Source organism: Myotis myotis, unplaced genomic scaffold, assembly GCF_014108235.1.
Source record: "Myotis myotis isolate mMyoMyo1 unplaced genomic scaffold, mMyoMyo1.p scaffold_m19_p_11, whole genome shotgun sequence".
NCBI classification, from domain to species: domain Eukaryota; kingdom Metazoa; phylum Chordata; class Mammalia; order Chiroptera; family Vespertilionidae; genus Myotis; species Myotis myotis.
In genome coordinates this window covers 3,213,512-3,240,731 of record NW_023416315.1, presented here as the reverse complement: position 1 = coordinate 3,240,731, position 27,220 = coordinate 3,213,512, and the positions used below count along the sequence as shown (strand labels likewise).

Genomic DNA, 27,220 nt, shown 5'->3' with positions numbered 1-27,220 from the left:
GCTCCCTCCTGGCGTCACTCAGCTGAGAGGAGGACCCGGGCGCTGTGCCAGGGGGACGGGAGCACCTGCGCCTGCTCGGGGCCTGGTTCGCAGGGGGCGCCCAGGGGGGGGAAGAGTGCGGCTCAGGAGTCCAGGCCGGGGCTGGTGCCCAGAGGGGAAACGGCCAGTCGGGTCAGTGGCGAGGGACGAGGGCGTGAATAGGCGCCAGAGAGGTCGGCTGCTGGTGGGTCAGGAGCCGGGGTGGACGGGATGGACCCGCTGGGCCTGCTCTGCTGGAGGCCTGCCCGCGAGGACTTCAGTCCCCACCCTCGGCGGGGCCAGGGGCAGGGTGACTCAGCACTTCCTCTTAGTGACTAAGGCCAACCCGAGCCCCAGCCAGCAGGGCTGCGGCTGCTCAGGCAGGCTGGCCTCCTGGCCCCTGGCTCATTGTACGTGGTACAAGGGATGTACAGTCGCCCAGGATTAATGGTCTTTCCTTTCTTTTTTAAACTTGGGCCAACAGCCTGAACCGGGCCGGCTCTGGGCTGGCGCCAGCTACTCATCTGCTCTTCTCATCAGTGACCTTCACTGGCCATCGATCACTAGGCGCTGACTCGTGCGAAGAACTTCCTGGGACTTTCTCAGAAGCAGCCACGAGGTAGGTGCCTTCGCCGAGTGTAGGTGAGAAAACAGAGAGAGACGGTGATGAATGACTGAAGGACAGAGACTCTAAAGGCTTTTTTTTTTTTAATATATATTTTTATTGATTTCAGAGAGGAAGGGAGAGGGAGAGAGAGAGATGGAAACATCAATGATGAGAGAGAATCATTGATCGGCTGCCTCCTGCACACCCCCTGCTGGGGGTCGAGCCCGCAACCCAGGCATGTGCCCTTGACTGGAATCGAACCCAGGACCTGTTGGTCTGCAGGCCGATGCTCTATCCACTGAGCCAAACCAGGTAGGGCGACTCAAGGTTTTTGATGTGAGCGTCCGCCCTTGACCTGTCCCCGCTGCCCGGAGGTTAGGAGCCGCTCACTGAGCTTCAGCAAACACTGGACGGTGACCCTGAGCAGGGAGATGACAAGCACACGGGGCCAAGGCAGTCATTCACTGCGAAGCTTCCCCTTCGGCCCTTCCGTGCACGGGCCCATGCAACGCCCGGGGAGGGGCCCTCGCAGTCTTGTCTTCCATCGGCCTTCTTTACCTTAAAGAGGACCCGCACCCTCTCCACGCTTAGACACACACACCGGGACCCACCCCGCCCAGCCCCTTTGACCCACCCCTCTTCTTCACGGAAGTTCCGCATCCCTGGGCCTCCGAGGCCCATCAGAGCTGCTCAGGTGTGTGACCGGTGAACCTTCTCGTCGACTACTGGTCCTCTTGCTCTGCTCTTTTCTGTTTAAATCCTCACCCGAGGATACTTTCCCGTTGATTTTAGAGAGAGTGGAGGGGAGCAGGAAAGACAGAGGGACACATGATGTGAGAGAAGCACATCGATTGGTTGCCTCATGCATGCGCCCCAACCAGGCCCCGGGCCAGGGAGGCGCCTGCAACCAAGGTACGTGCCCTTGACCAAAATCGAACCCAGGACTTTTCGGTCCGCAGGCCGACACTCTATCCGCTGAGCCACACTGGCCAGGGCTTGCTTTGCCTTTATACCCACTGAGGCCCTTCTGCCTCGACCCCCAGCTCGTCTCATCCTGACCATGCCGTGGCGACGGGTGTCTGGGCGTCCTGTGCCGACAGAGCCCCTGGCATCAGCAGGTGTCGCTGTGGCCACGCGCACATCCCGCATCCGACACTGACCGCTCCCGTCCTGCTGGGCACTGATGAGCCGGGCACGTGGCCCGCTGGCCTGCTCCTTCGGGCTCTGCGCCTCTGGACACTGGTCACTCAGGAGGTCCGGCTCCTGGGATCGGCCACGCCGTTCCTGCGGCTGCAGAGCTGCCCTGGGCCGCGCTCCCCCGGGAGGGGCGTCTGCATTGTCCCCGCTGCTCTGCCTCCTGATAAATGCCTTCGGAGCAGCTGCGGCTCCAAGTGTGAAAAATCCAACTTCACCTCCTCCGCCTCCCTCCACAGTGTCCCCTCTGCTAACACGGGCTTCTCTGTCAGCGTGTCGTCTGCGTCTCACAGACAGGGCCGCCCGTCTCCCTCTTCCTTGGGGACAAGGCAGCGCTGCCTCTGAGCGCACCGTGGCCCCCGCGACACAAAAGGCAGCTTGGTCGCATCCCAGCCGCCGTCCTGCGTGTCTTGTAAGATGGTAACTTAGGGGAAAGCTGTCCGAGAAATCAATACAGCCCGGCCGCGTGGCTCAGTGATCAGCGTCCACCTACGAACCAGGAGGTCACAGTTTGACTCCCGGTCAGGGCACAGGCCCGGGTTTCGGGCTTGGTCCCCAGTGGGGGTCATGCAGGAGGCAGCCGATGGATGATTCTCTCTTATCATTGATGTTTCTGTCTCTCTCTCCCTCTCCCTTCCTCTCTGAAATCAATAAAAAAAATTTTAAAAATTCTTAAATCAAATATAGAATGTCACCATGAGGAGATAGTTCTGGGCCATAGCACACGGTGCTGGATGCTGGATTCCAGACCGGGTCTTCCTCATCACCCTTCTTGTCACTGTCTTTGAACTTCTCAGTGTGAGGCAACAGAATCCCAGCCGAGGGCTCAGCCAACAGCCCTGCTCCCTGGGGCCAGCAGCATTCAGTGCTGCGGGGTGGGGGGTGGGAGGTGCGTCCCGTCCAGAGAGCAGGACGGTCCCTGTGTGGGAGCTTCAGGCACGGTCACCAGCTGCCAGGGTGCGGTGAGGTGGGAGCCTCCACCCTGGGCGTGCCCGCCCACACCCATCCTCATGTCTGCGTGGGCCTCCCTCCACCTTGTAGTCATGGGAGGGTGTGTCGGGCAGTGGGGGGGCCTGGGGGGACCCTGTCCCCATCGTCACCTGTGTTTCTGGGCTGGGTGGGCAGGTGACCAAGGTCAGAGGCTGCCTCCCCTGACTGCCCGGCGGGCGCAGAAGGTGACAGTTGAAAAGGAGGTATTGGAACAGACAGGCCGGGCGGCCGCGTCCTGCTGCGCGTGGAGGCCTCTCTAAATCCCCTTTCCCAGGAAACTCCGGTCACGGGCCCTCAGGTGCCTAGGAAGGAGGCGTCACCCCTGGCCCTGCCGTGGGCGTCCTTGTTGGTAAATATTTGTCTGCGTCGGCCATCGCGGCCTGGGTGCTCGGTAGATGTTTACTGAGCCGGCAGCAGTGCTGGGGGCAGAGCCAGCGTTAGAGGCGGCGTCACCGGGCGGCCTCGGAGCCAGTCCCGGGCGGGCTCCTCCTGACGTTACCGTAAGCCCCCGGCGCGGGCCCTGGCGGTTCTTACATCCTCCTTTTCATACGCGTTTATTCTGGGAATCAAAGCCAGGACGGGGCCTGGGCTGTTCGACGCCCCACGCTCTGCCTGCCCCAGCCCCTGGTTGACTTTTCGGGCCAGATGTCATCTTTGAGAACTATTTCAGCGGAGGGCTTGCTGAGAGGAGACCCTGGGGTCTTCACGCCGAGCACGTGGAATCGGCTGCGGGTCGAGGGGGTCCCCGAGTTGAAAATGCACATGATCTGCTGGCAGCCACAGGCATGACGCCATCAGCCATGTGAACCAGAGGTGACGTCACAGAGAATGTACCTCGCCGGTCAGTGCAGAGACTGCTCTCTCTAAAGCTGCAGTGGCCTCATCACCACGGACATGCAGACCGGGATGTGCCGTCACTGTCGGACGTTTACCTGACCCTTTACCAATGCTTCTCTCTGAAGGTGTCATCTGGCGGCTGGTGGCGTGGAGCATGTCTCCGTAGGCGTTCGCTGTGTAAAAGGGATGGAGTGTGTGCTCACAGGGACCCCGCTTACTCATGAGTGACAGCGAGGGCAGGAACGCAGGGCGGTCCCGGGCACATGCGAGTGTGCTCCGCCCGGGGCAGCGCTTGCCCCAGCGCCCAGGGCAGCGGATGAATGATCTGTCCGGAGTGACGGTCACAGCAGGCATCCGAGGGGGCGCAGGCGATCCTACATACTTGCTGAGATTCCTCACCGCAGGGACGTGCTGAGGGAGTCATCAGCATCTGAACTGAACGAGGCGGAGCATCTGAGGGCTGCATCCTGGAGTCAGTGCCCTGAGGCCCAGGGAGAGGGTTCCGTGGGGCGCCGATGGGTGGGGGGACCTGCTCTGGCCCTGAGCCTGAAAATGTAGCCGCATCCCCATCCTGTATTGTGCTATCACATCCACAGACCACTGTGGGGAGCGTGCCTGTTCCTAGCCTGGGGGGGCACCTGTAAGGGGTCAGGAGACGGTCCAGGAAAGGGCACCTGCATCAGAAGTGACCAGGGTGGAGGAGAGGCCTGAAGACACTCCTGTGGGGGAAAGGGTCATTTGGGGAGCTGCGCCTCATCTTGCTGGGCCTGCTTAGGGGCAGATGAAGCCAACGGGTGGGTCAAAGCCAGATTCCGGAGGCCCGGGAAGCCAGGCTACAGCGTGTGGGTTTATTCGGGCAGTCAGGAGCCCGTCAAGGGTACAAGCAGGCAGTCACGTGGTCATCCGGTCCACAGGCATCACGGGATGTCCACTAGGTTTCAGGCCAGTGGCAGATGCTGAGCTGGGAGGACGAACTTGACACAAAGAACTCAAAGTCCAGTAAAGGAAAATCCAAACCAGTGAGTCAACGGGATGATGATGATGGTGATGATGGTGATGACAGCTTACACTGATGAAGCCTCGTGTGCAAGGGTGTGCATCCTAAGAACCAGAAGAGAAGACAAAGGCGAAGTCGTTTCAATGATGCATAAATGGAAACAATTTGAGATCCCTCCTTCGCACAAAAGACTAGGCTGTGGGAATCAAGCCAACCAATGAATAGCCTTCAAAGAAACAACAGTCGTGACCTAGATGCTTAGAATCAAATGAACCCTTTTATCATGGGGGTGGGGATGCTTTATTCCCCGTGTGTGGGGCATCGCCAGGGCACCATGCCTCACCCCGGCAGCCCATTTAGAAGGAGAACTGCCATTCCAGTGCCACGGCCTCCGCAGGACGAAGGGTAGCCATCTGGGGGCCACTGACAGAGGCACGAGCTCGTCTGTCTGCAGCCTTAGGGGCAGCAGAGGAGTCTGAGTCGGCCAGGCCATCACCAGGCACCAGCACCAGGGGTCAGGGGTCACTGAAAACATAACCACGGCTCCGAGAACAAGCAGTCGTGTTCCGAGAGCCAAGGCCAGCCAGGACCCTGGAGGCGACGGGCCTGGCTCTAACCTTGAATCACTGTTGGCCAACAGTCCGAGCTCAGGGAAGCTGCACACCCACTCGGAGCTCATTTCTTCATCCCCGAGTGGTCAGGCTCGTCTTTCCTTCACGGGTGTCGTAAGAAGTACCTGAGACGTGTGGAAAGAGCCGAGAATTAAGTGTTCTTAGCACAGACACACACACACACACACACACACACACACACACACACGGCAGGAGGAAGCTTGCAGGTGATGGGCATGTCCATGGCACTGGTTGTGCTGATGGTGTTACGGGTGTGTACTTACCTCCAAACTTAACGTGTACACATTAAACGTGTAAGGCTTGTGGTATAGCACACCTCACGCCAGCGGTTAAAAAACAAACAAAATAACCTGGGAGAATGCCGTAACAGACTTCAGTAGTTAAGCCTCATTCTTCCCCATAAGTAGTTTCTTTGCCTTTAAGAACATGGCTCAGATACAGAGGAAATTCCCCCCTGGTTGAATGAAACAGTTGTTGTCTAGCAGGGCCGCTAAGGTCGGGTGCATAGGCTGTTCCCTGCAGGAGGGAGGGGGAGGGCGGCCCGGGACGGCTCACCCAGTGGGTGCCCTGGCCTCTCTCCAAGGTGCACGAGGCTGCTGCACGCACGCAGTAAAGCCCTGGTGTCTGGTGCCAAGATGACAACCCTGGACTTTGCCCACTTTGGGTCTCAGTCAAGAATGACAACGCACACAATCGCTGCTGCTCTGGGGAAGGAGCTGCAGGAACAGAGAGATATGTAAAGCAGAGGGGCGAGGACCTGGGACCACAGGAGGGGCTGTGGAGGAGGGGCAGTAGAGGAGTGACACTGAATTACCCGCTTATTCACTCAGTAAACTGAGCATCCGCCGTGTTCCAGCTCTGAAGATAGGCAGCCAATAAAACAAAGCCCTCCTCTCGCCATTCCCGCGGAGACGATGGTGACTGAGCCAGAGAGACCCGGGGCACAGCGCTTTGGGAGAACACAGGCTTGGCGGCGGGCGGGGGAGGCGTCATTTAAGCTGAGATCTGAGTGGCAGCGTGGGAAGCTCAGGAGACCTCATATCAGGCAGACGGAGCAGCTGCAGAAAGTCCTGGGGGGAATGAACTTGGTATTGGGGGTTGGCGAAGCCGACTGCTGAGCCGGCGGTGTAGCGGACGGAAGAGGTGCAGGAGATGAGATGGAGAGGTAGGCCGTGCCCACCCTGTGCCAGGCCCAGCAGCTCGGGCACAGTGAACTTGGAGACCTTCTAGGAGTTCCATGTGGCAGAGGGAGGGGCCGCATTGTCAGCTGGTGGGCGGTGAGTCTTAGACTGAGAACCGGGAGGACAGTTACTCTCACTGCCACGCGAAGAACCCCACAAAGCCACAACTGCAGTCTCTCAGAGAGACCCTTCCATGTTGCTGCATCAAGAGAGGTTTCAATACCATGTCTTGTGTTTATTTTTAATATATTTTTATTGATTTCAGAGAGGGAGAGAGGGATAGAAACATCAATGATGAGAGAGAATCACTGATTGGCTGCCTCCTGCACACCCCACACTGGGACCAAGCCAGCAACCCAGGCATATGCCCTGACCAGGAATCGAACTGTGACCTTCTGGTTCATAGGTCGACGCTCAACCACTGGGCCACGCCAGCCCGGCTTATTTATGTTTCTTGTTCTTGAACCAAAGTCCTTGATATGCACATCCAATGAGAGGTCAGAGCTCATCTCACGTGTGTCCTCAGATTCAGGTTAATGTGAAATTTATTCTTGCAACATCTGAAGATACCACGATGGTAATGTCTGTTAGATGGAACGTTCGACTGCGTCAGTTGTGTTTTGTAGGGGGGACGGGATGAGGATTCACCTTCTTAGGCGGGAAGAGGCATCCCGTGATGTCAGGTTGGTAACAGACATGTGATTCTTATTTGGGAGAATTTTCTCAGTCCAGAAGGTGGACGCAGCCCGTTGCCTGCCTTATATCCATGGTCTCCCCTTCATTCTTGCCCACAGAACCTCAGACGTCATCATCCATGAGCCCAACCACAAACCCTTGCCTCCTGGATGACCCGTGGACGCCAGGCCACCTCGATGCAGACGAAGTCCCTAGGGAGGGTGTTCTTTCCGAGGAACCGGGCAAAGCCTGGGCGGGAGAAAGCCCTTTGCCCTGTCCCCACTTCTCCTCCCATTTCCAGTTATTTGGTGACTCTCTTGTTTGCTGGGAGTCTTCTAATTCCTTCAAATATGTTGCAAAACCACTATGTTGGTTTTGGATCATTGTCTTATGAGGTCTATGGCTAAATCTTTCTGTGTCTGTACTGACCTGGAGTTAAACCGTAGACATAATAGAGATACAGTTAAGCTGATTTTATGAAAAGGACCTCTCAGAGTTCATTCCACTGAAAGCAACATGTGTAATAGCGCTCCCTTTTCAGGGCCCAGAATAATCTAGTCAACAAGTATTTCTTAACATTCACTGAACGTATACTGTCTGTAATGACAAAGATAACCCTTTTCATGTGCTTTGAGGGATAGAGGTGATGAAAACAAGGTTCTTCTTCGCAGGGAGTTGACAATTTCATGAAATGACAGCTGTGTTGACAAACTGATGTAAAACCAGTGTGTACCTGATGAGGTGGCCATGGCTAGTTGCCCCAGAGAAGCCCCTAAGCGGCCATGAGTGGATGCGGATACAAGGACTGCACCCCAAATGCAGACAAAGCACAGCTTTCGAGGCTGGGAACCTGGACGATGCGGCTCAGAGAGTAGAGAGTAGCAAAATTGTTGCCTACGTTGTTTCTGGATGATAAAGAGCCTGGGTTATAAAATAGTTCTGTACTCCTTCAGCCCGGGGCCTTCTCCCTCGGTGTCAGCCAAGGCCACGGGCTCGCTCCCCAGCCTCTGAAGGGAGGGCCCGGGACACAGCGGGAGCCCTGCCCACCGGCCGGCACCCTTATCTGGTCGGCTCGCTCGGTGCGGTATACGTATACGTGCTGCTTCAGGGTTTGAACAGCCGTGTGGCCTGTGCAGATGCAGCAAGAGCTGTGAGAGTGCTGCAGGGAGGCTGAGGAGGCCAAGGAGGCCGAGGAGGAAGAGGCCATTCTGGTCGGAGGCTTCATGAAGGGGCGGCATTGGAGCTAGACCTCGAGAGACGGGTGGCCTTTTGCAAGGTGAGGATGGGAGTTAGGACATGGAGAACACGGGACAGCGTGAGGGGCCGCTCCGGGAGGGCAGCAGAGCTGTGCGCTGGGAACGAGAGCGTGCAGGTGGCTGAAGAACAGGCGGTGTCTGGGGAAGCAGTGAGAGATGGGGCTGGAGAGGAAGGCCAGGCCAGGCTCAGAGGATCGGCACTCAATATACTAGTGAACGGAGCCGGGGGGGGGGGGGGGGGGGGGGCGGAGGGTTCTTGAACAACTAGGAAAGCACGTGAATAAATAAATAAGTCTGGCAACTTCATCACCCATGAAACGGTGGTGGCATAACTGGGAGATCCCTTACAATGTCCAGGCATGAATTGAGGGCACGTGTTGTTGAAGGCTAGGACTCGAAGAGTTTTATTATTCCTGGAGGGAGGGTGGTGCCCAACGGAGAAGGAAACCACATACGAAGGTGGGATTTTGAACTTGGACTCGTGGGAGAATAGCAGGAGTGTGAACACCCAGAGGGAAGGCAGGAAGGGGGTTGAGGGGCATGGGGACCTTTGGGTGCAAATGTGCTCCAGGCAGCCAGGAAGAAAAGGAGGAACTCAGGAGAGAGGGGAGAGGTGAGTCAGCCAGTGTGGCTTGTCAAGCCTGGGAGCACGAATGGAACAACAGGTCCTAAATACATGACAAATGCACCAAGGAAGGCACAGCTAGGATCACCTTGGGGGGAAAACAAAACAAAACAAAACACTGCGATTAGTGCTATTTATAGCTCGTGTCTGTTTTACCAGCTGTGATGTTCCCAGAAACTAACCCTGAACCTGACCGCCTACCTGGCAGGTGAGACATGTGATCCCTGAACCGCCAGATCTTTCCAGTCTAGAATAAGAGAAGGACATGAGCTGCTAGACTCATCTGGTTAAGCTCACCTTTCTGTGGCACACAGCCCCGAACCAGAGTTCAGCTATAGCTACTGGCGATCGCTAAGCTAATTCAACAGCTACAGCCACGGAAACGTTGCCACGGCCGCGGAGGAGAATTGGGGAGAAAGGTAAAAGCGGAGGAGAACGCCAGCGGCTGGAGGAAGGGCCACCGATGGCGTAGTTGCCACTGGGCGGCGGGCTGTCGTCATCACGCGTACCCGCCCCATTGCTCACCACCCTCCGCCACTGCAGGTCCATTCCCCGCCGCCCCGGAAGCAGGGGCGGAGCCGCCAGGAGGGGGCAAAGGCGCTGGAAAGGCCCTTGGGAGGAGCCGGGAGAGGACGTCCCCCGGGCGTACTACATCTCCCAGAGTCCACTGCGGCAACAAGACTGGCTCCTGGGGCGCCGATGGGACACTGGCGGCATGGGATTGGTAGTCCGCGTCCAGCGGCCGCGCCGGTGGGGAGAGGCACGGGGATTGGCTAGCGAGAGTCCTAACCCCACCCACATGCGGTGACAGGCGGCCGTCCTGCTACTTAAGGCGTCGTGGCCGCGTCCGCCCCGCCTTAGCTCCCGCGCTAGAGAGAAACATGTATCGTTTCCGATCACAGCTCTTCACCGGGATTTCTGCAGCCGCCAGCGCCCGCTCTCACCCACGCCGCTCCTCGCCTCTGTTAGCCGAAGCCTCGCCGCTCAGCCGCCCGCCGCACAGACGCACGAGTAAAAAGTGCAGCTCCATCGGCTGATCCTCGCTGAGCTCCGAGTCTGCGCGGCACCGGGCGTCCCAGGATGCCGAAGAATAAGAAGCGGAACACAGCCCACCGCGGCGGCGGTGGTGGCGGCGGCTCAGGGGCAGCTGCAGCGACGGAGACGACGGCAGGTGAGGGGGTCTCGCAGCCGCCGGTGTCCCGGTTGCCGGCCGGGCTGGCGCGTCTTTTCGCCGGGGACACGCTGGGAGTCGTAGTTCTTTCTTTCTCGAGCTGTGCATCGGCCTGACGCCTGGCAGGGCTAGCGAACTACAACTCCCAGCGTGCCCCGGGGACCGCACCTCGCGCGATTTGGAGCTGGCGTGCGCTCCGAACTCTTGGGCACTGGCGGTGGGGGCGGGGAGGGGGGGGCAATGGGTCCTTGGGCCCGGGAGCGGGCTGGGATCGGGGTGACTGGGCACTGAGCGAGGGTGGAAGTGTCCTCGGAGGCCAGTGCCTGCTCAGCGCGCCCCCTCCCCGGGGTGGGGCAGAGCCGGGGGTGCGCCCCTGCTGTCACGGGTCGCCTTTGGCCGCCTGCGCCGACGTGGACCTGCTGGGAATGCCAAACGTCTGCCGGGTCTGGACGGGCCCTTGGGTCACGCGGCCCGGCCTCGGGCGCTGGAGCCGGGGTGACGCAGAGGCGCCCATGTGCCTCCCCTCCCGCTCCCTTCTCGCGCCTCCCGCGTGCGTACCTGGCCAGGCGGGGGCAGGGGCGCCTGGGGGTGGGGGGGTGGGTCACTGTCCCAGCCCGGGTTTGCCCCGACCCCGAAGTGCCACCTGCAGAAACCTCCCCTCCCCCGCCGCGCCGCACCGCGACCCGGGGAGGCGATCTGCCCGCCCCGGGGCAGAGCCGCGTTCTCCTTTGTCCTGGAGGTTCTCTGCTCCGAGCCCAGACGGGAGGTGCGCGAGCTCGGGTTGCACTTGGCCAAAAGTTTAGTTTGTGGTGTGTCCCCGCTGCACAGCGGCAGCTTTTCCAGGGTGGGTGGCTGCCTAACTGGACTTTTGATTCCCTGCGGCCAGTTACACAGTTAAAACAAAAGGGCTTCAAGCAGAAAGCCCCTCCTCGACACCACACTAAGCGCAAAGCTCACGGCGCAAGCCGTCTCGTGTGGTTCTTGTTTGAAGGCTTGAAGTACGGAATACCCTCAGACTGTCGCTGGGGGAGGCTTGTGGTCCTTAGAAATTTGTCAACATAGTTGCCACTCTGGTCCTCAGAATGATGCTTTTCATCAGTGCGTTTTCTCGTTGGGGGTGATTGGAACCGGTTTTGAAAGGCTTTCCCGGAGGGTTTCTAGCACGAAAGCTGGTGATCGTGGCAGGACATTGAATAGTTGACACTCGGAAGGGGTTACTATGAATGCAGTCGCCCCTTTCTCTCGCTCTTCATTTGGTTTGGATGCTCTTGATGTTCCTCAAGTTCATTCTTGATCACCAAAGTAAAATACAAGACGAGTTGGTGGCATCTGGTTGCTTCCTGTGAACGGAGGATCCCTCTGAACCTTTTGTGGTTCAGCTTTTCCTCTGAAGGAAACATTTTCCTTCCGTCTTGAAGGTCCTTATTTTATTTAAGTTTGCCTTTTGTTGATGACCCAAATCATGGGGAAGCGGCAAGCTGAAGCCATTGGGATCCGGTGGGGTTAATGGCCTGGAACCATCACCAACCCTGTCTTCCCGTCTGGGGCTTCCTGTGGGACCTCCTTCCTTCCTGGCACCTAGTGGAATGGCCAGTCTTCCTGCTGCTGCCTTTTCGATGACTCCCCGTGGGAAGGGTGCCTAAACTTAGCACGGTGAGCTGGGAAAGACTGGTCAGTCTGTAAGGCTGCTTGCTTTGAATATCTGCGACCTGACACGGCCTCTGCAGAGAGGGTTGTGAGGTGAGATTGGCTTTTTAAAAATTTTAATTTGGTTCCATGTTAATGTACTTCTTATTTAGTAAATAAGTGAATAAATAATAGTTAATAGACGAGAAGGGAAATTGTCAGACAGTTGTACTTACAAACCACTTACTTGGTTGGTCTTTTTAAATGGCATCTAGAAGAAATGGGGTTCATTTGAGATCTTTACATGTACAGTCAAGATAACTCGGTGGTTGAGTGTCAACCTATGAACCCGGAGGTCACAGTTCATTTCATGCCAGGGCACATGCCCAGGTTACAGGCTCAGTCCCAAATAAGGGCGGTACAGGAAGCAGCCGACCAGTGATTCTCTGTCATCATTATCTCTCCCTCTCCCTTCCTCTCTGAGATCAATAAAAATACATTTTTTAAAAAGATAACCAACTTCTTTTACTTTCATGGATTTTCCAAAGTTAGTGGAGGGCTGTAGGAAGGTTATAAAATTGATCTATTATACAGGTGTGCATACTTGTGATAGCACTTACTTTGAAGAGGGTGTTTTTTAGGGGAAAACAACACCTTGTTAGTGAGTAAGCTCCCTTAGAAGGAAGGCCCTTGCGTCTATAGTTGCACCTCATTAATGGCACTTAGGGTCACAAGGTGGGTGAGTCTGACATAGATGTTAGGCATTCATATAAGGTTCTTTTCCTTGATTTTTAAAAAAAATCTCTATTCCCTTTAAGTCATGGGAAACTTAGAGACAGGAGCTCAGTAAATCCTGCCTAGGAATAGTCTTCTTGACAGATAAGAAATAGGCTGAATATGAAAATTGTAAATTGGTGAATAAATGTTAGTAAAAGTTAAGCAGATGACTCAGCTGTTGCCATGACTTCACATCCTGGAAACAAATGAAGATCCAGAAATAGAGAGTGATGTCATAGGTCTTTGTTTATTTGTTTATTCTTGCCCTAAGCACTCTAAGAAGTTTTGGGGTCTTGGCTGCATTGCTTATTTTTTATGACTTACTGTTTTGATTGGCAGTTTATTCCCTTTAGGGTAGCAGCACATTGGAAGGCGGCTTCCTCTGCTGATAGAAAAATCTGCTAAGTTCTCTGTTTTGATTTTTACAAAAAGAAAAACACCATTAAAAATAACCCAACAACAAGCGAAGTACGTGTAGAGGATTTCTTTAAAACTTACCTTAGGGTAGTCAGTGTCACATGTTTTTTGGCAATCTGATAAGGAAAAGGGCTCAGGTAAATCAGGTGACTTGAGGCCACTTTGGGGCAGAATTTGGGAGCTATTTGAGCTCATTGTAATTCATGACTGGGCAATCCTGTTATTAATATGAAATTCCCACAAAACACAATGACTAGGAATATGGATTTATTACTTAGGTTAATGAAGTTGACAGATTCTAGTTTAAAAAAGGAGATTTTTCATTTTTAGTAACACCACTGATCTTTTTAAATCGTTGCTTATGTTAGAACCTTTCTTTTACAGGTAATTTATCTAACAGGCTATATCAAATACCAAAACATTAGCAGCAACCCCACCGGATCCCAGAGGGAAAAAAGGCTTAAAATGGAAGTTTTGGTATTTGATATATCATCTATAAAACTTATCATCTATAAAACTACCATCCTGTAACTCCTTAAATTCCTTCACTTAGGACATGTGTATCCAAAAAAACCCATTCACCAGTTACTGTTTCCCAAGTCATACTTGTTGGAAAATATGTTTGTCTTGGTCTTATGATGACCTGTGACATCATAGTTTATTTCTGGATCTATTTCCATTGTCTTCCTGATTTGAGGTTGTGGTTAGGAAGTAGTTTTTTCATCTGTAATCTGGAGCTGCTGGTCAGATGATTGATGTATTTCTGAAGTTGATGGATATTGTAAATTGTTCATGCTCGGAAGTACATATTAGGTGAATTGACTTATTTTAGAAATATTTGTGTCTTCTTTTATAACATAATCATGTTTTCTTAAATAAGTTTTGGGTTTTTTTGTTGTTGTTTTTTAAATATGTTTCATTGATTTTTTACAGAGAGGAAGGGAGAGGGAGAGTTAGAAACACCGATGAGAGAGAAACATCAATCAGCTGCCTCCTGCACACCCCCTTACTGGGGATGTGCCCGCAACCAAGGTACATGCCCTTGACCGGAATCGAACCTGGGACCCTTGAGTCCTCAAGCCGACGCTCTATCCGCTGAGCCAAACCGGTTAGGGCAGTTTTGGGTTTTTATGACTGGATTCCCCTTAAGTAACTACTAAGATTCTCAAGTTAAATATTTGCATCGATGGCTGCAAAGTTTCTTACCTCCACCTCTGTTGACTTCCCAGGTGGCCAGCATCGAAATATTCAACCTTTCAGTGACGAGGATGCATCGATTGAAACCATGAGCCACTGCAGTGGTTACAGCGATCCTTCCAGTTTTGCTGAAGACGGTATGCCTTTTACATTCCGTTGGCAGTTTAAACCGATGCTTTTGGTGGGGAGTTCTTGTGCCCAAGGTGTCCTAGCACTGCCCCCAGCTGCTCTCCTGCCACTTGACTGACAGCGGCTGGTTGGTCCCTGTTGTTCCCTAGGACCAGAAGTTCTGGATGAGGAAGGGACGCAAGAAGACTTGGAGTACAAGCTGAAGGGCTTCATTGACCTGACCCTGGATAAGAGGTAGGGCGCACTGGAGACTTTCCCCATGGGCTGTTCGTCAGCTCCCTCTGTGCCCCGTGGGCAGGCCTCTGACTTAACAATGCGGTCTGTGTGATTTTAAGCTTGATTTGTTTGCTTTGGACGTCTAAATGATTCTTGTTTCTTTGGACTTTGGATGTGGGTAGAAACGTGCCTTAGAATTTAGATTGACTCCGATTAGTGGATGTTCTAGCACAGCGGTTCTCAGCCTGTGGGTCGCGACCCCTTTGGGAGTCGAACGACCCTTTCACAGGGATCGCCTAAGACCATCGGAAAACACATATATAATCACATATTGTTTTTGTGATTAATCACTATGCTTAATTATGTTCAATTTGTAACAATGAAAATACATCCTGCATACCAGATATTTACATGACGATTCATAACTAGCAAAATTACAGTTATGAAGTAGCAACGAAAGTAATTTTATGGTTGGGGGTCACCTCAACATGAGGAACTGTATTAAAGGGTCGCGGCATTAGGAAGGTTGAGAACCACTGCTCTAGCATAATTCCCGTCACTGACTGCAGCCTGGATGGATGTGTTGAATTAAGAGTTAATGTTCTATAAAGGACAGCTGGACTTTCCTGTAAGCCTCTTGGTCACAGTTTTGTTAGGGTCATGAAAAATATGAAGCTAGTCATTTTCCTACTTCCCATGGCTCTAGAACTCGCTTAAAACCAACGGAATTAAAAGCCCAGGGGATGGGACAGGAACTCGAGGCTTTTGCAGTGTTAAGTAAGATGTGCGTTTACTTTAAATGTGGAGGGTATTCGTGGAATATGTAATACAGCAGAGCATGTCCTGCCCATTGAAATTATAAAATGCCATGCGGTCATTTAAAGTTGTGGTTTTAAACTATAAACAGGAAAATGCTGTGATCTAGAGCAGCTTAGAATCTTTTGTGTAATAAGGTGAGTGTAGATGAAAAGTATGTTATTAAAAAATGTTTAGCGCTGATGACAATTAGATTTTTAAAATCTATAAATAAAAAACACAGGAGGGGAGACAAGCTCAGTTTGACAGTCACTGACGGCACTTGTTCCCAACAGCGCCAAGACCAGGCAGGCGGCCCTCGAGGGCCTGCGGAGCGCCCTGGCTTCCAAGCTGCTCTCCGAGTTCCTCCTGGAAAGAAGGATGACTCTGACCGACAGCATCGAGCGCTGCCTGAAGAAAGGTACTGTCCTGGCGTCGGGGCGCCGGCCGGGCTCCCTGTCTGCCACGGCCCTGGAGACGGCCTGCCCTGCAGCTCCCGCTGTCAGGAACGCACGCTATCAGCTCGAATCCAGACTCCCTAAGCTCCGTGTTGTCTGTGTGATAACAGCCTGGGGTCGTCGTCTTGTCGTGTCAGACCAGGGGTGCTGCTGTCATGGGTAGCAGAAAGGCTGGGAACAGGGTCAGATGTCAACTAAAGCTAGCGTTAAAAAAGTCATTTTTTTATTTTCCTAAAATTGAAAAAGGACCATAATTTTCTAGCTTATTTCCCTTGTACTTATTTAAAACAGCCGTGCCTGTGGCTGATGTCCTTTTCAGGTTACCCCTTGGGATATTTGAGTTTTGGACTTTATAATAGAGATTCTAGAATTCATATTGTCATAATCATGGGACCTTTAAGAATAAAGAAAGACCTTAAAGAGTACGTCTGGCATTACCAGACTTTTCAGTTTTAGGAACCACCAAAATTGACAAGATGTGGGGCTGCCACCTTACTCATTTTGCCAAGTGAAAACGTTACGAAGATCATTACCTTCCATTATTATGACTTGATTAACAAAATATTTCCAGCACAAACCATGTGGGAAGCACACGTGTTCCTCTGAACTGAATGAGATGCGCTCCATTCCTTATTCTCACTGCCTCAGGGGGAGCTTGGTCCTGCTGGGGTTGGAGCGCTTTGCCTAACTTGCTCATGCAGCATAGAGAAGGCCCGGGCGGAGACTGTCGAAGCCCATGGAACTTTGTTAGAGCTGTCCTTATAGAGCCAACTGTTTCGGATGCTACAGTGTCTTTGTTAAAGGTGTTTCCATGGAAACTGTCTCCTATGAGGTAGCTGGGCTAGGTGACCTTTAGCAATTCCATTCCAACCTGCACATTTTACCCATTTTCAGTTTACCAGGTAATAACCTACACCTTTATAGAATGTATTTCTGTGGCTGAAAGAGCTTCGGTTTTCATCCCACTGGGGCCCCTGCAAGTTTCCTTGGCCCCGTGAGCTGGTGCCCCTGCCATGCTCGGGAGAGGAAGTCGGGGCTGGTGCCCTCGCCTGGGGGTGCAGGGAGGGTTTGGAAGGTCACCCGGCTGGAGGGTCCTAATTGTCTGAACTGTGACAGCACTCCCGCAGGTCGGCGTCCCCTGCAGGTCACAGAGGAGGGGTCTGCCCGCGGAAGAGGGATGAGGTGGTGATCGTGGCTAAGCAGTGGGTCTAGGATTCGAGCAGAGTCTGTGTCCAGAGCTGAGCTCTGGCTTCACACGGGGTTACCACTCGTGTCAGAGCCTGTCTGGATGGAGCGCGACCTGAGTGCCACGGGCCCACGGCGGGATGTATTTGGAAGTCGCTGCTTTCATACATTGGTGCTTGGGAGCGCTCATCGCCCTTGTCTCCTGGCTCCCCGCAGGGAAGAGCGACGAGCAGCGCGCAGCCGCAGCCCTGGCGTCTGTCCTCTGCGTTCAGCTGGGCCCCGGGATCGAAAGTGAAGAGGTTTTGAAGACCCTGGGACCGGTCCTGAAGAAAATCATTTGCGACGGAACAGCTAGCATCCAGGCGAGGCAAACAGTGAGTCTGAGGGATGTGCACGTGTTGGTTTGGGCGAGACCTGGGAGACCAGCCTCCCTGACCCCGGGACAGCAGGAGGGAGTCTAGTGACAGCCCGGAGGAAAGGGAGGAAGGAGTCTCACTGCCTGGTGGGGCTTCCCTTTCCTCCACCCAAAGGCAGTACAGGGTTCCCAGCCTCTTTTCAGCACGTTCCAAAGTAAGAAAAATCTGAGCTACTGAAATGCTTCTTTAGGGGAGAAGTTGGAGGATGATTACTTAAGTTTTATGAGATTTCTGCTGCTGGTTGCTTATTTTTTTGAAAGTTGATTTATTTTTTAGAAGTTTTCAAAGTAAACTCTACATTAAAACAAATGCATATAAATGATTTTAAAAACCTATAGCAAACTTAATGATTTAAAGCCGTGGTTCTCAACCTTCTGGCCCTTTAAATACAGTTCCTCGTTGTGACCCAACCATAAAATTATTTTCGTTGCTACGTCATAACTGTAATGTTGCTACTGTTATGAATCGTCATGTAAATATCTGATATGCAGGATGGTCTTAGGCGACCCCTGTGAAAGGGTCATTCGACCGCCAAAGGGTTGAGAACCGCTGATTTAAAGGTTTTTAATAGAGGTAGTGGATGTGGTGAAGAAAGGGGAAAGTTGCAGTGATGCCCAGGGGCCATGACAAAGGGATGCAGGCAACTCTCGGAGCTAGAAAAGCCAGGAAACAGGTTCTCCCCTAGCACCTCCAGAAGGAACGCAGCCCTGCCCACACCTTGATTTTAGAAAATCCAATTTCAGACCGCGGCCTTCCAGATCTATAAGAATAAATTTGTGTTGCTGAAGCCACTAAGTTTCTTATGGCAGCTATAGAAAACATACAGGTAGCTTTAAAAAATAACAATAAATTAAAGGTTTTGAATAGGGAAAGTAGTTTTCTTTATCCCAAATGCCAAGCCTCGTGTGTCTTTGATTGGAATTGAAGTTTGCAAAGATCCGCTAGGGGAACGAAAGCGGTGACTGAGTTCCTGACGTCAGAGCTCGGTAGCAGAGCTTGAGCCAAACCCAGCCCTTCCCTTAGTCTTGGTCCTGCCGTCTCCTCCCTAACACTGTGTTGGGCCCTGATGTAGGCGTGCAGTTGAGAAAATGCTCACATTGAATTATAACAGCAGGAAGATGTAGAATTAATACAACATGGCAGCCATTCATGTCTGTGTGTGTGTGTGTGTGTGTGTGTATTTATTTTTTTTTATTTTTATTTTTTTAGTGTGCCACGTGCTTTGGCGTTTGCTGTTTCGTTGCCACAGACGACATCACTGTGAGTAGAGAGCCTTTGGCTGCAGCTCCCTTCCCGTTTCTCATTTGAGAGGCTCACCGGCTCTGTTCTCGCGCTAGGAGCTGTACGCGGCCCTGGACTGCCTGGAGAGCCTCTTCTCCAAGGCCGGCCTCAAGGAGAAGGACGCCCTGGTCCTCGGCAGCGGCCCCAGCAGCGGGCTCCCCGTCAGCGCGCTCCTGGCGTGGGCGCTGCTGCTCACCATCTGCCCCGCCAGCGAGCTGAAGAAGAGGCTGGAGACGTACGTGTCATTGGCCTCAGGTTTTATAAGCGCCTTTATCGAGGACATCGTTTGTGTTCACAGTGTGACGACTGCCTGTTTTCTAGGCATTTCCATAAGCTCCCGAGCCTCCTGTCTTCGGACGACGTGAACATGAGGATCGCGGCCGGGGAGACCTTGGCGCTGCTGTTGGAACTGGCCCGGGGCATGGAGAGCGTGAGTACCCGGCGAGCACCCTCCTGGGCCAGTTTTGGGGGACCGGAGCCCGGCCCCAGGGAGCCCTGGTGGCCTATCACCTGCGTCTCGGCAGCGGCCATGGGATGCCTGCAACCCAGAAACCAGAGGGTGGGCAGGGCAGCTTCGGGATGAAGTCCCTTACACCTCGCTGTGCGGTCTGCTGCCGGAGGCTCGGGTGCCCCTCCTACGTGGGGAGCACGCGTCTGCACTCGGGGCTGCGGGCACATCGCGGTGCTGCGGGCATGGCGCTTCATCATGAATGTTAGACAGATGGTGGATGATCTGTTAAGTCAGCACAGGTTTGGGATCAGGTGGGTTCCGTCACTGCTGTTTGACTAACGGTGCAGACCTGGCCCTTTAGACGGGCCCCCCATCGTCTCGTGGGTGTCACCACCACGGTCGGCTCCGGGGGCGGGGGGTTGGATCTGACAGGCACCCACCGTCCTGGAGTGTCCCGGGTCCGCACTCAGAGTCCTGTGCTCTTGGACACCGTCTCCGGCTGACGGGACAGTTGGCCATCCTGCTCCTGACCTTGGTGTGGATCTTGGGTTACTTACGAGGTCTTTAATTTAAGGAGAAAGACTGTTTCAAGAATGAAACTTGTGTGGTTGAGTTACTAGCAGTGAGTAACCCACTGAGACTCGCACTGCTCTGGCGGCCCTCGTCCTGCACCTCCCGTCGGCCTGTGTGAAAGATGTTCAGATGGGAAGCTTATGTCTGGGAAGTGCCCTTCCTGCCCCCCCCCCCCCCTTTTTCTGAAGGAGAGCAGGTGGGAGGGAGAAGGCGGGGTTGTGCTGTCAGTGGCTCAGGATTCTCCGTGAGAAACCACTCGGGTTGAGTGATCAGGCTGCTGTTGCCCAGCGAGTGAACGGCTCCCTAACCGCAGGCCCAGCCACCGCCGTCGCGTCTAACCTTGGTTCCTCTCCTGCCAGACGAGCTCCCCTCTTCCCTCTCCAACTGCTTCTTAGAGTGAACGAACCACGAATGCAGTTACCCGCATTGAGCTGGTTTGTGGAGCTCTGTGCACATCCTAGGTCCCTGCCCAGTGAACGTGCGGGAGCCCGAGGGTTTCATCGGCCGCAGGCCCTTGTCCAGACACAAGTGCACCGGCTTCTGCATAGAACCGAGCGTTTCGTTTGTTCCTTCTGATGAGGAAGTGAACAAGCTTTCCGAAAGGAGTGAGCGGTGGAGGTGGGGGTTGGAGGGTGTCCGTGGGCTGACCAGGAGCTGGTGAAGAGTGTGATATTCATGAGGGGCCTCCGCAGCGTGTGGCGCTGAGTCACCCAGAGCCAACTGTGGACAGAGGTGAAACGGGCCCAGCAGTGATGACCGCCTGGGAGCCGAGAGACTGGCCTTGGGGGTGCGAGTGCTGAGACCCCCTGCTGGGTCCCTAGTTCTTAGGACAAACTAAGGGATGCGTAGCTTTCTTACTTGCAGCTTTATTCTTCCACGTGTATTTAAAATCTTTCATACATTCTCTTTTTTTGACAATACTATAAAAAAACGTAGTTGGTGACATACGCAGGAAACTGCTGGTGCCTGAATGTACTTACTACTGCAAGCAAGACTGTTCCCATCTTGTTAAGATGGAGTCGGATTTATTGGGATTTAAAACAGATCAATATAACTTTGATCTGCTTTACTACCTCATCCGCTTTGGTAATTGCTGTTCTAGATACGAGTCTTAATGGGTGTTGTCCCCAGCTAACTCAGACATCGGAGGCTGCAGTGGAACATTTGAAGAAGACATTTGTTAGAACAGTGGATGATATTCAATCTCTGAAATATCGACAAGAAGAAAATACGTGCTTGCAAGTTAGAATGTCTGTTATTTTAGTTTCAACCTCATTTTCCAGCAGTGTAATATTCTTTTTCATTCCAGATATTAAATCACATTCATACTTTCAAGATTAAACAATTATATACACAGTTTGAAGAATGCCCAGAAAGAGAGCTGCTCATTTGAATAGGATGTTAAATGATTATTGCCGCGCGTTAGGAAATGCTAACCAGGCGTTCATAGCAGAACTGGGGTTGCGCACCTTCTCTTCCCTAAGTGTCTGCTCTCGTTTGGGTCAACTAGATCATTTCTGTTCATCTTTTAGTTTTTAACGTGGTTGTAAGGTAGAACTAGGAGATAAACACGGGCGGCAGAGGAGGAGAGATGGGGACGCGTGTGATAGGATCAGCAGTAAGAGCCACCACCCGGAATAAGAGCTTCATGGAGGGCAGCCACTGGCACTGTCGCAGGGCCCCGTGGGCTCTGGAGCACCTCGTGGTCGTGCGGGGCTCCTGCCGAGTGGGATTGAAACGCCTTCCCTTCGCGGGTGTGGTCGCCTGGATGCATGTGGGTAGACGCTTCGTGCCTGTTGGAAACATTCCGGTGCGTCATACACCAGGCGCTTTGGAAGGCTCCCCGGGCTGCTGAGCTTGGGATGGACCTGTGGACGCCTGGGAATGTGGGGACGAGAAAGGACAGGATGAACAGATGCGCGTGCGCCTGACTCCGCCGGCCCTGAGCCCAGCTCCGTCTGCGGCAGCAGGAGCAGCCTTTCCGGGGCGCCTGGCTGTGCTTGGGAGGGGATTTTAGTTGATGAGTGGGATCTGCCATCTTGTGGCCAGGATTTCTGGGTAAATCCTGCATGAGAATGAGTGTTTCTGTGTGCCTGTATCAGCAAAGCAGCGCGAGGTTTGTGTTTTGGGCGGCACTGCTGGGCGTCTGCCACGTGGGCTGCCAGCTGCAGAGGATGCGGGGGAGGAACCGGTCGCACTCACCCAGTGTGTTCCCACAGGACTTCCTTTACGAGGACATGGAGTCTCTGACCGAGATGCTGAGGGCCCTGGCGACCGACGGCAATAAGCACCGGGCCAAAGTGGACAAGCGGAAGCAGCGGTCTGTGTTCAGGGACGTGCTGCGGGCCGTGGAGGTGAGCCGGGCGCCAGCAGAGTTCCGGCCAGAGGGGCGGTGGGTCACTGAACCTCACCTGTGACCACAAAACAATTCTCTCATTTCGATACTGAGCGCGTTTTCAACAACAGAAATGAAGACTTCTATTTTTCTTTCTTTTTAAAAATATATTTTCATTGATTTCAGAGAGGAAGGGGGAGAGAGAGAGAGAAACATCCATGATGAGAGAGAATCATGGATCAGCTGCCTTCTGCACGCCCCCCCACTGGGGGTCGAGCCTGCAACCTGGGCCTGCGCTGTGACCGGGAATCAAACCGCAACCCCCTGGTTCATAGGTCGGTGCTCAACCCCTAAGCAACACTGGCCAGGCAAGACTTCTACTTTTAATTCTGATGTGTAAAGGTATTTTATTAAGTTTAAGCAGTTAAACATTTTTGCAGTGATAGAAATTACTTCACTGGGGTGTACTTGGCCGTGACTTAAGCAGCAGTACTTAGCACAGACATACTTAGGGTAGTGCTTCTGTGTGAAGGGTGACTTATCGCCTGCCCCTCAGGAGCTTGAAGCCCCTAAAAGCTGAAATAACAAAGTCCAGCGTTTTAACAAGACCTTAAAGCTGTTGTCCGATGCTCCGGGCCCTGCTCTGGCCTCTGCCGTCTGCCAGCAGGCAGGTGGCTTTGGAAAGGTCGGGGTTGGAATGACTGAGGAAGGTGCGCTGTCGGCGAAAGGCCGTCTTAGTGTGGACCACAGTCCAGTGACGTGTATGTGCGCGCATGTGTGTGTGCGTGTGCCCGTGTGCGTGCGTGTGCAGGTAAAAGTACGTCTTGGCTATGCAGGTGGTTCTTCACTAAGTGCATCGCCAGAGTCATTCACCCGACCTCCTGTGGGACTAGAATGGGAGCTGGCACAGGTGCTCAGGCCCGGTGTGGTGGTTCCCGGCTCACGCAGGCTGCTTTCCTCGCTGCAGCCTGTGCTCTAGCAGTAAAACCTCGGCTGCAAGTGACATAGAGCTCCTCGAGGACGCGGTGGGAGGTCCGGCCCGGGGGCCCTCCAAGGCCTGTGAAACCATTGGGTCTGGCCCTGCCGAGGCCACCGCAGGCGGGACTGCCAAGTCAGTAAATCCAGGAGCTTGTCCTAGCAGCACACGTTCATATGGAGTGAATTGTGGGAAGTGAATGGTGTGATACGTACCCACGTGGCCCTTGGCAGAAAGGAGGTTCCCCACCCCGACCCTAGGATCTAAATTTGGGGTTAATGAAACTTCCTCTGGGTTTTATCATCTAAAACAAGGCTCACTTGAGCAGACATCCAGCTGAGGACTCATCTTGTTCTCATCAGGGTGGTGGTAGCCCCGAGTATCAAGACTACTCCCCTATCTGAGTGTGTAGCCACAGGGCAGCCACAGGCTCCGGATGTGGGAAGAGTGTATATCCCTCAATATCTGTAACTCTAGAACGAGATGCCCTGCAGTTTCTGCCCATACAGATAGTTGACTTTCTTCAGGTTGGTTGGGTGGCGTTGAAATTGAAAAAAACGCACAACAGTGTGGCTGCCATTACAGGTCGCCCACACTGAGCGGTGCCTGCAGGTCTGCCACCCAGAGAAACCCTGCCTCAGGCGGGGCAGGGGGTGGGCAGTGCGTCTGCGTCCGCACACGTCTCAGGGACGGGTCTCAGTCCAGCCACACCTTCACGGATCTCAGTGTGTGTATGTGTGTGTGGGGAACTGTGTTGGTGTGGGGCCTCTTCAGCCTTTTATTTCCTCTTACAATTTTGGTTTTCCTATTGGCCAGGATCGGGATTTTCCAACAGAAACGGTTAAGTTTGGTCCTGAGCGCATGTACATCGACTGCTGGGTCAAGAAGCACACCTACGACACGTTCAAGGAGGTCCTGGGCTCCGGCCTGCAGTACCACCTGCAGGTGAGCGGCGGCTTCTGCTTGCCCTTCAGTTGGGGGAGCTTGGGAGGTGGCTGCTAATGGCTGTGCGGTTAGTGAGTGTGCGGAATGCTCTCGGCATGTGCAGACGTGACACAGAGCGGGACACGGAGGGTGACATGCCAGGGCAGGGAACGTGTCCCGTGGCTCCGTCTGTGTCCCCAGAGAGCACCGGGATCTTTGTGGAAACGGGGGGCGTAGCTCCAGGTTCAAGGCCTTGGGAACAGGGTCTCCGAGTGAGAGGGCCGTCGTGACCCAGCGCACAGCTACCCCTCACACACCTGCCCCGCCAGACCCACTTTCTGCAGCAGAACAGCCGGCTAATCCGAGCCTCGCACCTTTTCCTTTTCCAAAGGCGAACGAATTCCTTCGCCACGTGTTTGAACTGGGGCCCCCGGTGATGCTCGATGCTGCAACACTGAAAACGATGAAGATCTCCCGCTTCGAAAGGGTACGTGTTGTTCTCCGCTCGCGGCCTCAGAGCTGCCCCGCACGGCGCTGTGGGCTGTTCTGCAGGGGCGGGTCTGGCGGGACCTGGGCGGTTCTCCCTGGCGCAGACCAGGCTCCGGGAGCGGACCTGAACCGCGTGGAGAGTGCGCGGCTCAGACGCAGACTTCTCGCCCGTATCCAGTTATCCTAGCATAGGCGTTATTTTCATTTTGTTTACTTTTCTGTGAAGTTTTTTAATTAAAGGGTAAATATTAACACAGTGCTGCTTTGGTGCCAGATCACTGAGCAAGTACCAGGCTCATTTTACGATGAGGGAGCTAAAGAGCCCGTGAGCTAGCAATTCATTCCTCCTGCTAGCAGATGAGAATTCCCGAGTTACAGTCTTCCTTTTTCCCTGCGGTAAATTCCCGTTACGTAACGGACTCTCGGAAAGTGGGTAATCCAGTGGCATTTGGTGTATTCAGTGTTGCCCAGCCACACCCCTGCCCAGTCCCAGAACATTTCATCTCCTCAAAGGAGAACCATGGAGCCTGCACACCCCCCCCCAGTGCTGGAGTGCTCCATGGCATCCTGCCGGCTCTCCTCACAGCAGCCCGCTGCCCAGGTTCATCACGGGTGTGGCAGGGCCCCTGCCTCAGCCCTCCGTTCCCATGTGCGACACGCGCGTCCTGCAGCAGCTGATGGACAGGGGGCTGTGCCCACTTGTCCCCGTGTCCCTGTGTAGCTGCTGTGGACGTTGTGTAGGTTTGTCAGAGCACCTGTTCTCGGTGCACTCAAGTCAATGCTTAGGCGTGGGAGTGCTGGGCCATATGGTAATTCTATGTTTAACTTTTTAAGTAATGGCCCTGCTTTTCTATAGCAGCTGCCCCTTTTGCATTCTCACGGCAATCTATGAGGTCTATCCCTGCACCCTGGCCAGCACTGTGATTCTCTCTTTTTTTAAATAATGTAACCTTTGGTGACATTTTTTAATACTTTTTTAAAATATATTTTTATTGATTTCAGAGAGGAAGGGAGAGGGAGAGAGAGAGAGAGAAACATCAAAGATGAGAGCCAGTCTTTGACCGGCTGCCTCCTGCACACCCCACACTGGGGATCGAGCCTGCAGCCCAAACTTGTGTCCATGACCACCTGGTTCATAGGTTGACGCTCAAACACTGAGCCCCAGCAGCCATGCACGCATGTGCGCGCGCGCTCTCTCTCTCTCTCCCTCTCTCTCGTAAGCTATCCTACTCCCACTCCCTTTTTCTCTGAAATCAATGAAAATATATAAATAACTAAGCCATCCTAATAGGTGTGACATGCTTAATTATATATTTTTTTAGAATTTTTTTTTAAATATATTTTATTGATTTTTTACAGAGAGGAAGGGAGAGGGATAGAGAGTTAGAAACGTTGATGAGCGAGAAACATCCATCAGCTGTCTCCTGCACACCCCCCACTGGGGATGTGCCCGCAACCAAGGTACATGCCCTTGACTGGAATCGAACCCGGGACCCTTCGGTCCACAGGCTGACGCTCTATCCATTGAGCCAAACCAGTCAGGGCTTTTTTTAGAATTTTAAATCATTTTTTATGACCACATCATTGGTGGTTGGGTTTTTAATAAATACTAATATTTTCACATACTTTTTCCTTTTGCATTATTTTTGGAGCAAGTCCTTGTGTGGGAGCCCAGGGCTGGGGCATGGCTCTGACCCCATTGCCAGTTACCCTCCAGTTACTCGTCCAGCGGGCAGAGCACGGAGCTGCCACACACTCCACAGCAGGGGTTCATGGTGTAAAGAACTTGTCAGTCTGCTTGGTACTAAAATGGAGCTTCGTCACATGTTTTGTGATTGACGGCATGGTTGGAATTTTTTTCCACATTCAGGATTCGACTTTTCCTTGATCAGATTCAGTGTTGGTGCACTTTTTTTCCTAAAATTTCTTACTCTTTTCACTGGAATTTTCTTAATACAGAGAGCCACTATTGTATGTGTTGATTTCCCCTTGTTCGTTTTGTATGTGTGTGTTTTATAAACATAAAGTATTTATAGGGTCAAATTAGTTCATTTCTCATATTTTTTAATGTTTTGTAAGCCCTTCTAAGCCTGTGGGTCACACGTGTTTTCCTGTCTCCATTCCAGCATTTATATAATTCCGCAGCCTTCAAAGCCCGAACAAAAGCTCGGAGCAAATGTCGCGACAAGAGAGCAGATGTGGGCGAGTTCTTCTAGATTCACGCGAGAAGACCACTTCCTGGTCCCCAGTTCCTTCTTTTGTAATTTCTCATGTATTTAAACTCTGTAGACAGTTTTTATCGCGGGTCAACCTGGATAGCTTTTGTAGCACGGGTTCGGTTACTTATAATTTAATGTGTAGATTGCAGCTGTGAGTTCTGATTACGGACTTTTCTCTGTAAATATCAGTAAACCATGAAGAAGGTGTTTGTGATGTTTGGTCATTTTTGTCTATTTATGAGGAAGCAAAAATAGGGTATTTCATAAGAAAACTATTAGCCAAGATGAACTCTACCTACTGCGGTGTGTCAGACATTGATTTAATGATACCGATATTACAAGGCATTTCAGATCTTAGGCAAATGAGTTCTGGAGACAATTTTGGCAGCTAGTTTTTTCTGGAAAAGCTGCTGTGTTTTTAACTGTAAGTGGAAGCTGATGCTTTTACCTGATCCCTGGGACCCACGAAGGGAAGGCGGCCCAGCTGTGGGGCCAGCACCGTGACCGTGACACTAACCGCCTGTTGTGAGGCTCCGCGCTCTCCATCCCCAAATAAAGATCTTTTCACACGAA

The 27,220-nt window shown here is 53.0% G+C and overlaps 1 protein-coding gene across 4 annotated transcripts; it reads left to right on the top strand.

Moving 5' to 3' along the window:
• Positions 1-434: 434 nt before the first annotated feature.
• On the top strand, positions 435-27,220 carry IFRD1 (interferon related developmental regulator 1). 4 transcript variants are annotated; one of them, XM_036327285.1, is made up of 13 exons: positions 10,789-11,923; positions 13,388-13,816; positions 14,233-14,337; positions 14,479-14,563; positions 15,637-15,761; positions 17,200-17,357; positions 18,609-18,659; positions 18,737-18,915; positions 19,002-19,110; positions 21,924-22,058; positions 23,832-23,960; positions 24,331-24,426; positions 26,555-27,220. In XM_036327285.1, the coding sequence occupies exons 3-13, from the start codon at positions 14,289-14,291 to the stop codon at positions 26,642-26,644; spliced, it is 1,206 nt and encodes a 401-aa protein (XP_036183178.1). In that variant the 5' UTR covers positions 10,789-11,923; positions 13,388-13,816; positions 14,233-14,288; the 3' UTR covers positions 26,645-27,220. The 4 variants fall into 4 exon arrangements, with proteins under 4 accessions (XP_036183179.1, XP_036183176.1, XP_036183178.1 ...); XM_036327286.1 differs by lacking the exons at positions 10,789-11,923; positions 13,388-13,816 and adding an exon at positions 435-637; XM_036327283.1 differs by lacking the exons at positions 10,789-11,923; positions 13,388-13,816 and adding an exon at positions 9,881-10,183.

What these genes read in the sequence shown, in the direction of transcription:
- IFRD1 (XM_036327283.1), top strand. Translation starts at nt 10,093, where the DNA reads ATGCCGAAGAATAAGAAGCGGAACACAGCCCACCGCGGCGGCGGTGGT. An exon ending in TTGCCACAGACGACATCACT is followed by an intron (nt 18,660 to 18,736) that starts GTGAGTAGAGAG and finishes TTCTCGCGCTAG; the next exon opens with GAGCTGTACGCGGCCCTGGA. An exon ending in GCCTGCAGTACCACCTGCAG is followed by an intron (nt 23,961 to 24,330) that starts GTGAGCGGCGGC and finishes CCTTTTCCAAAG; the next exon opens with GCGAACGAATTCCTTCGCCA.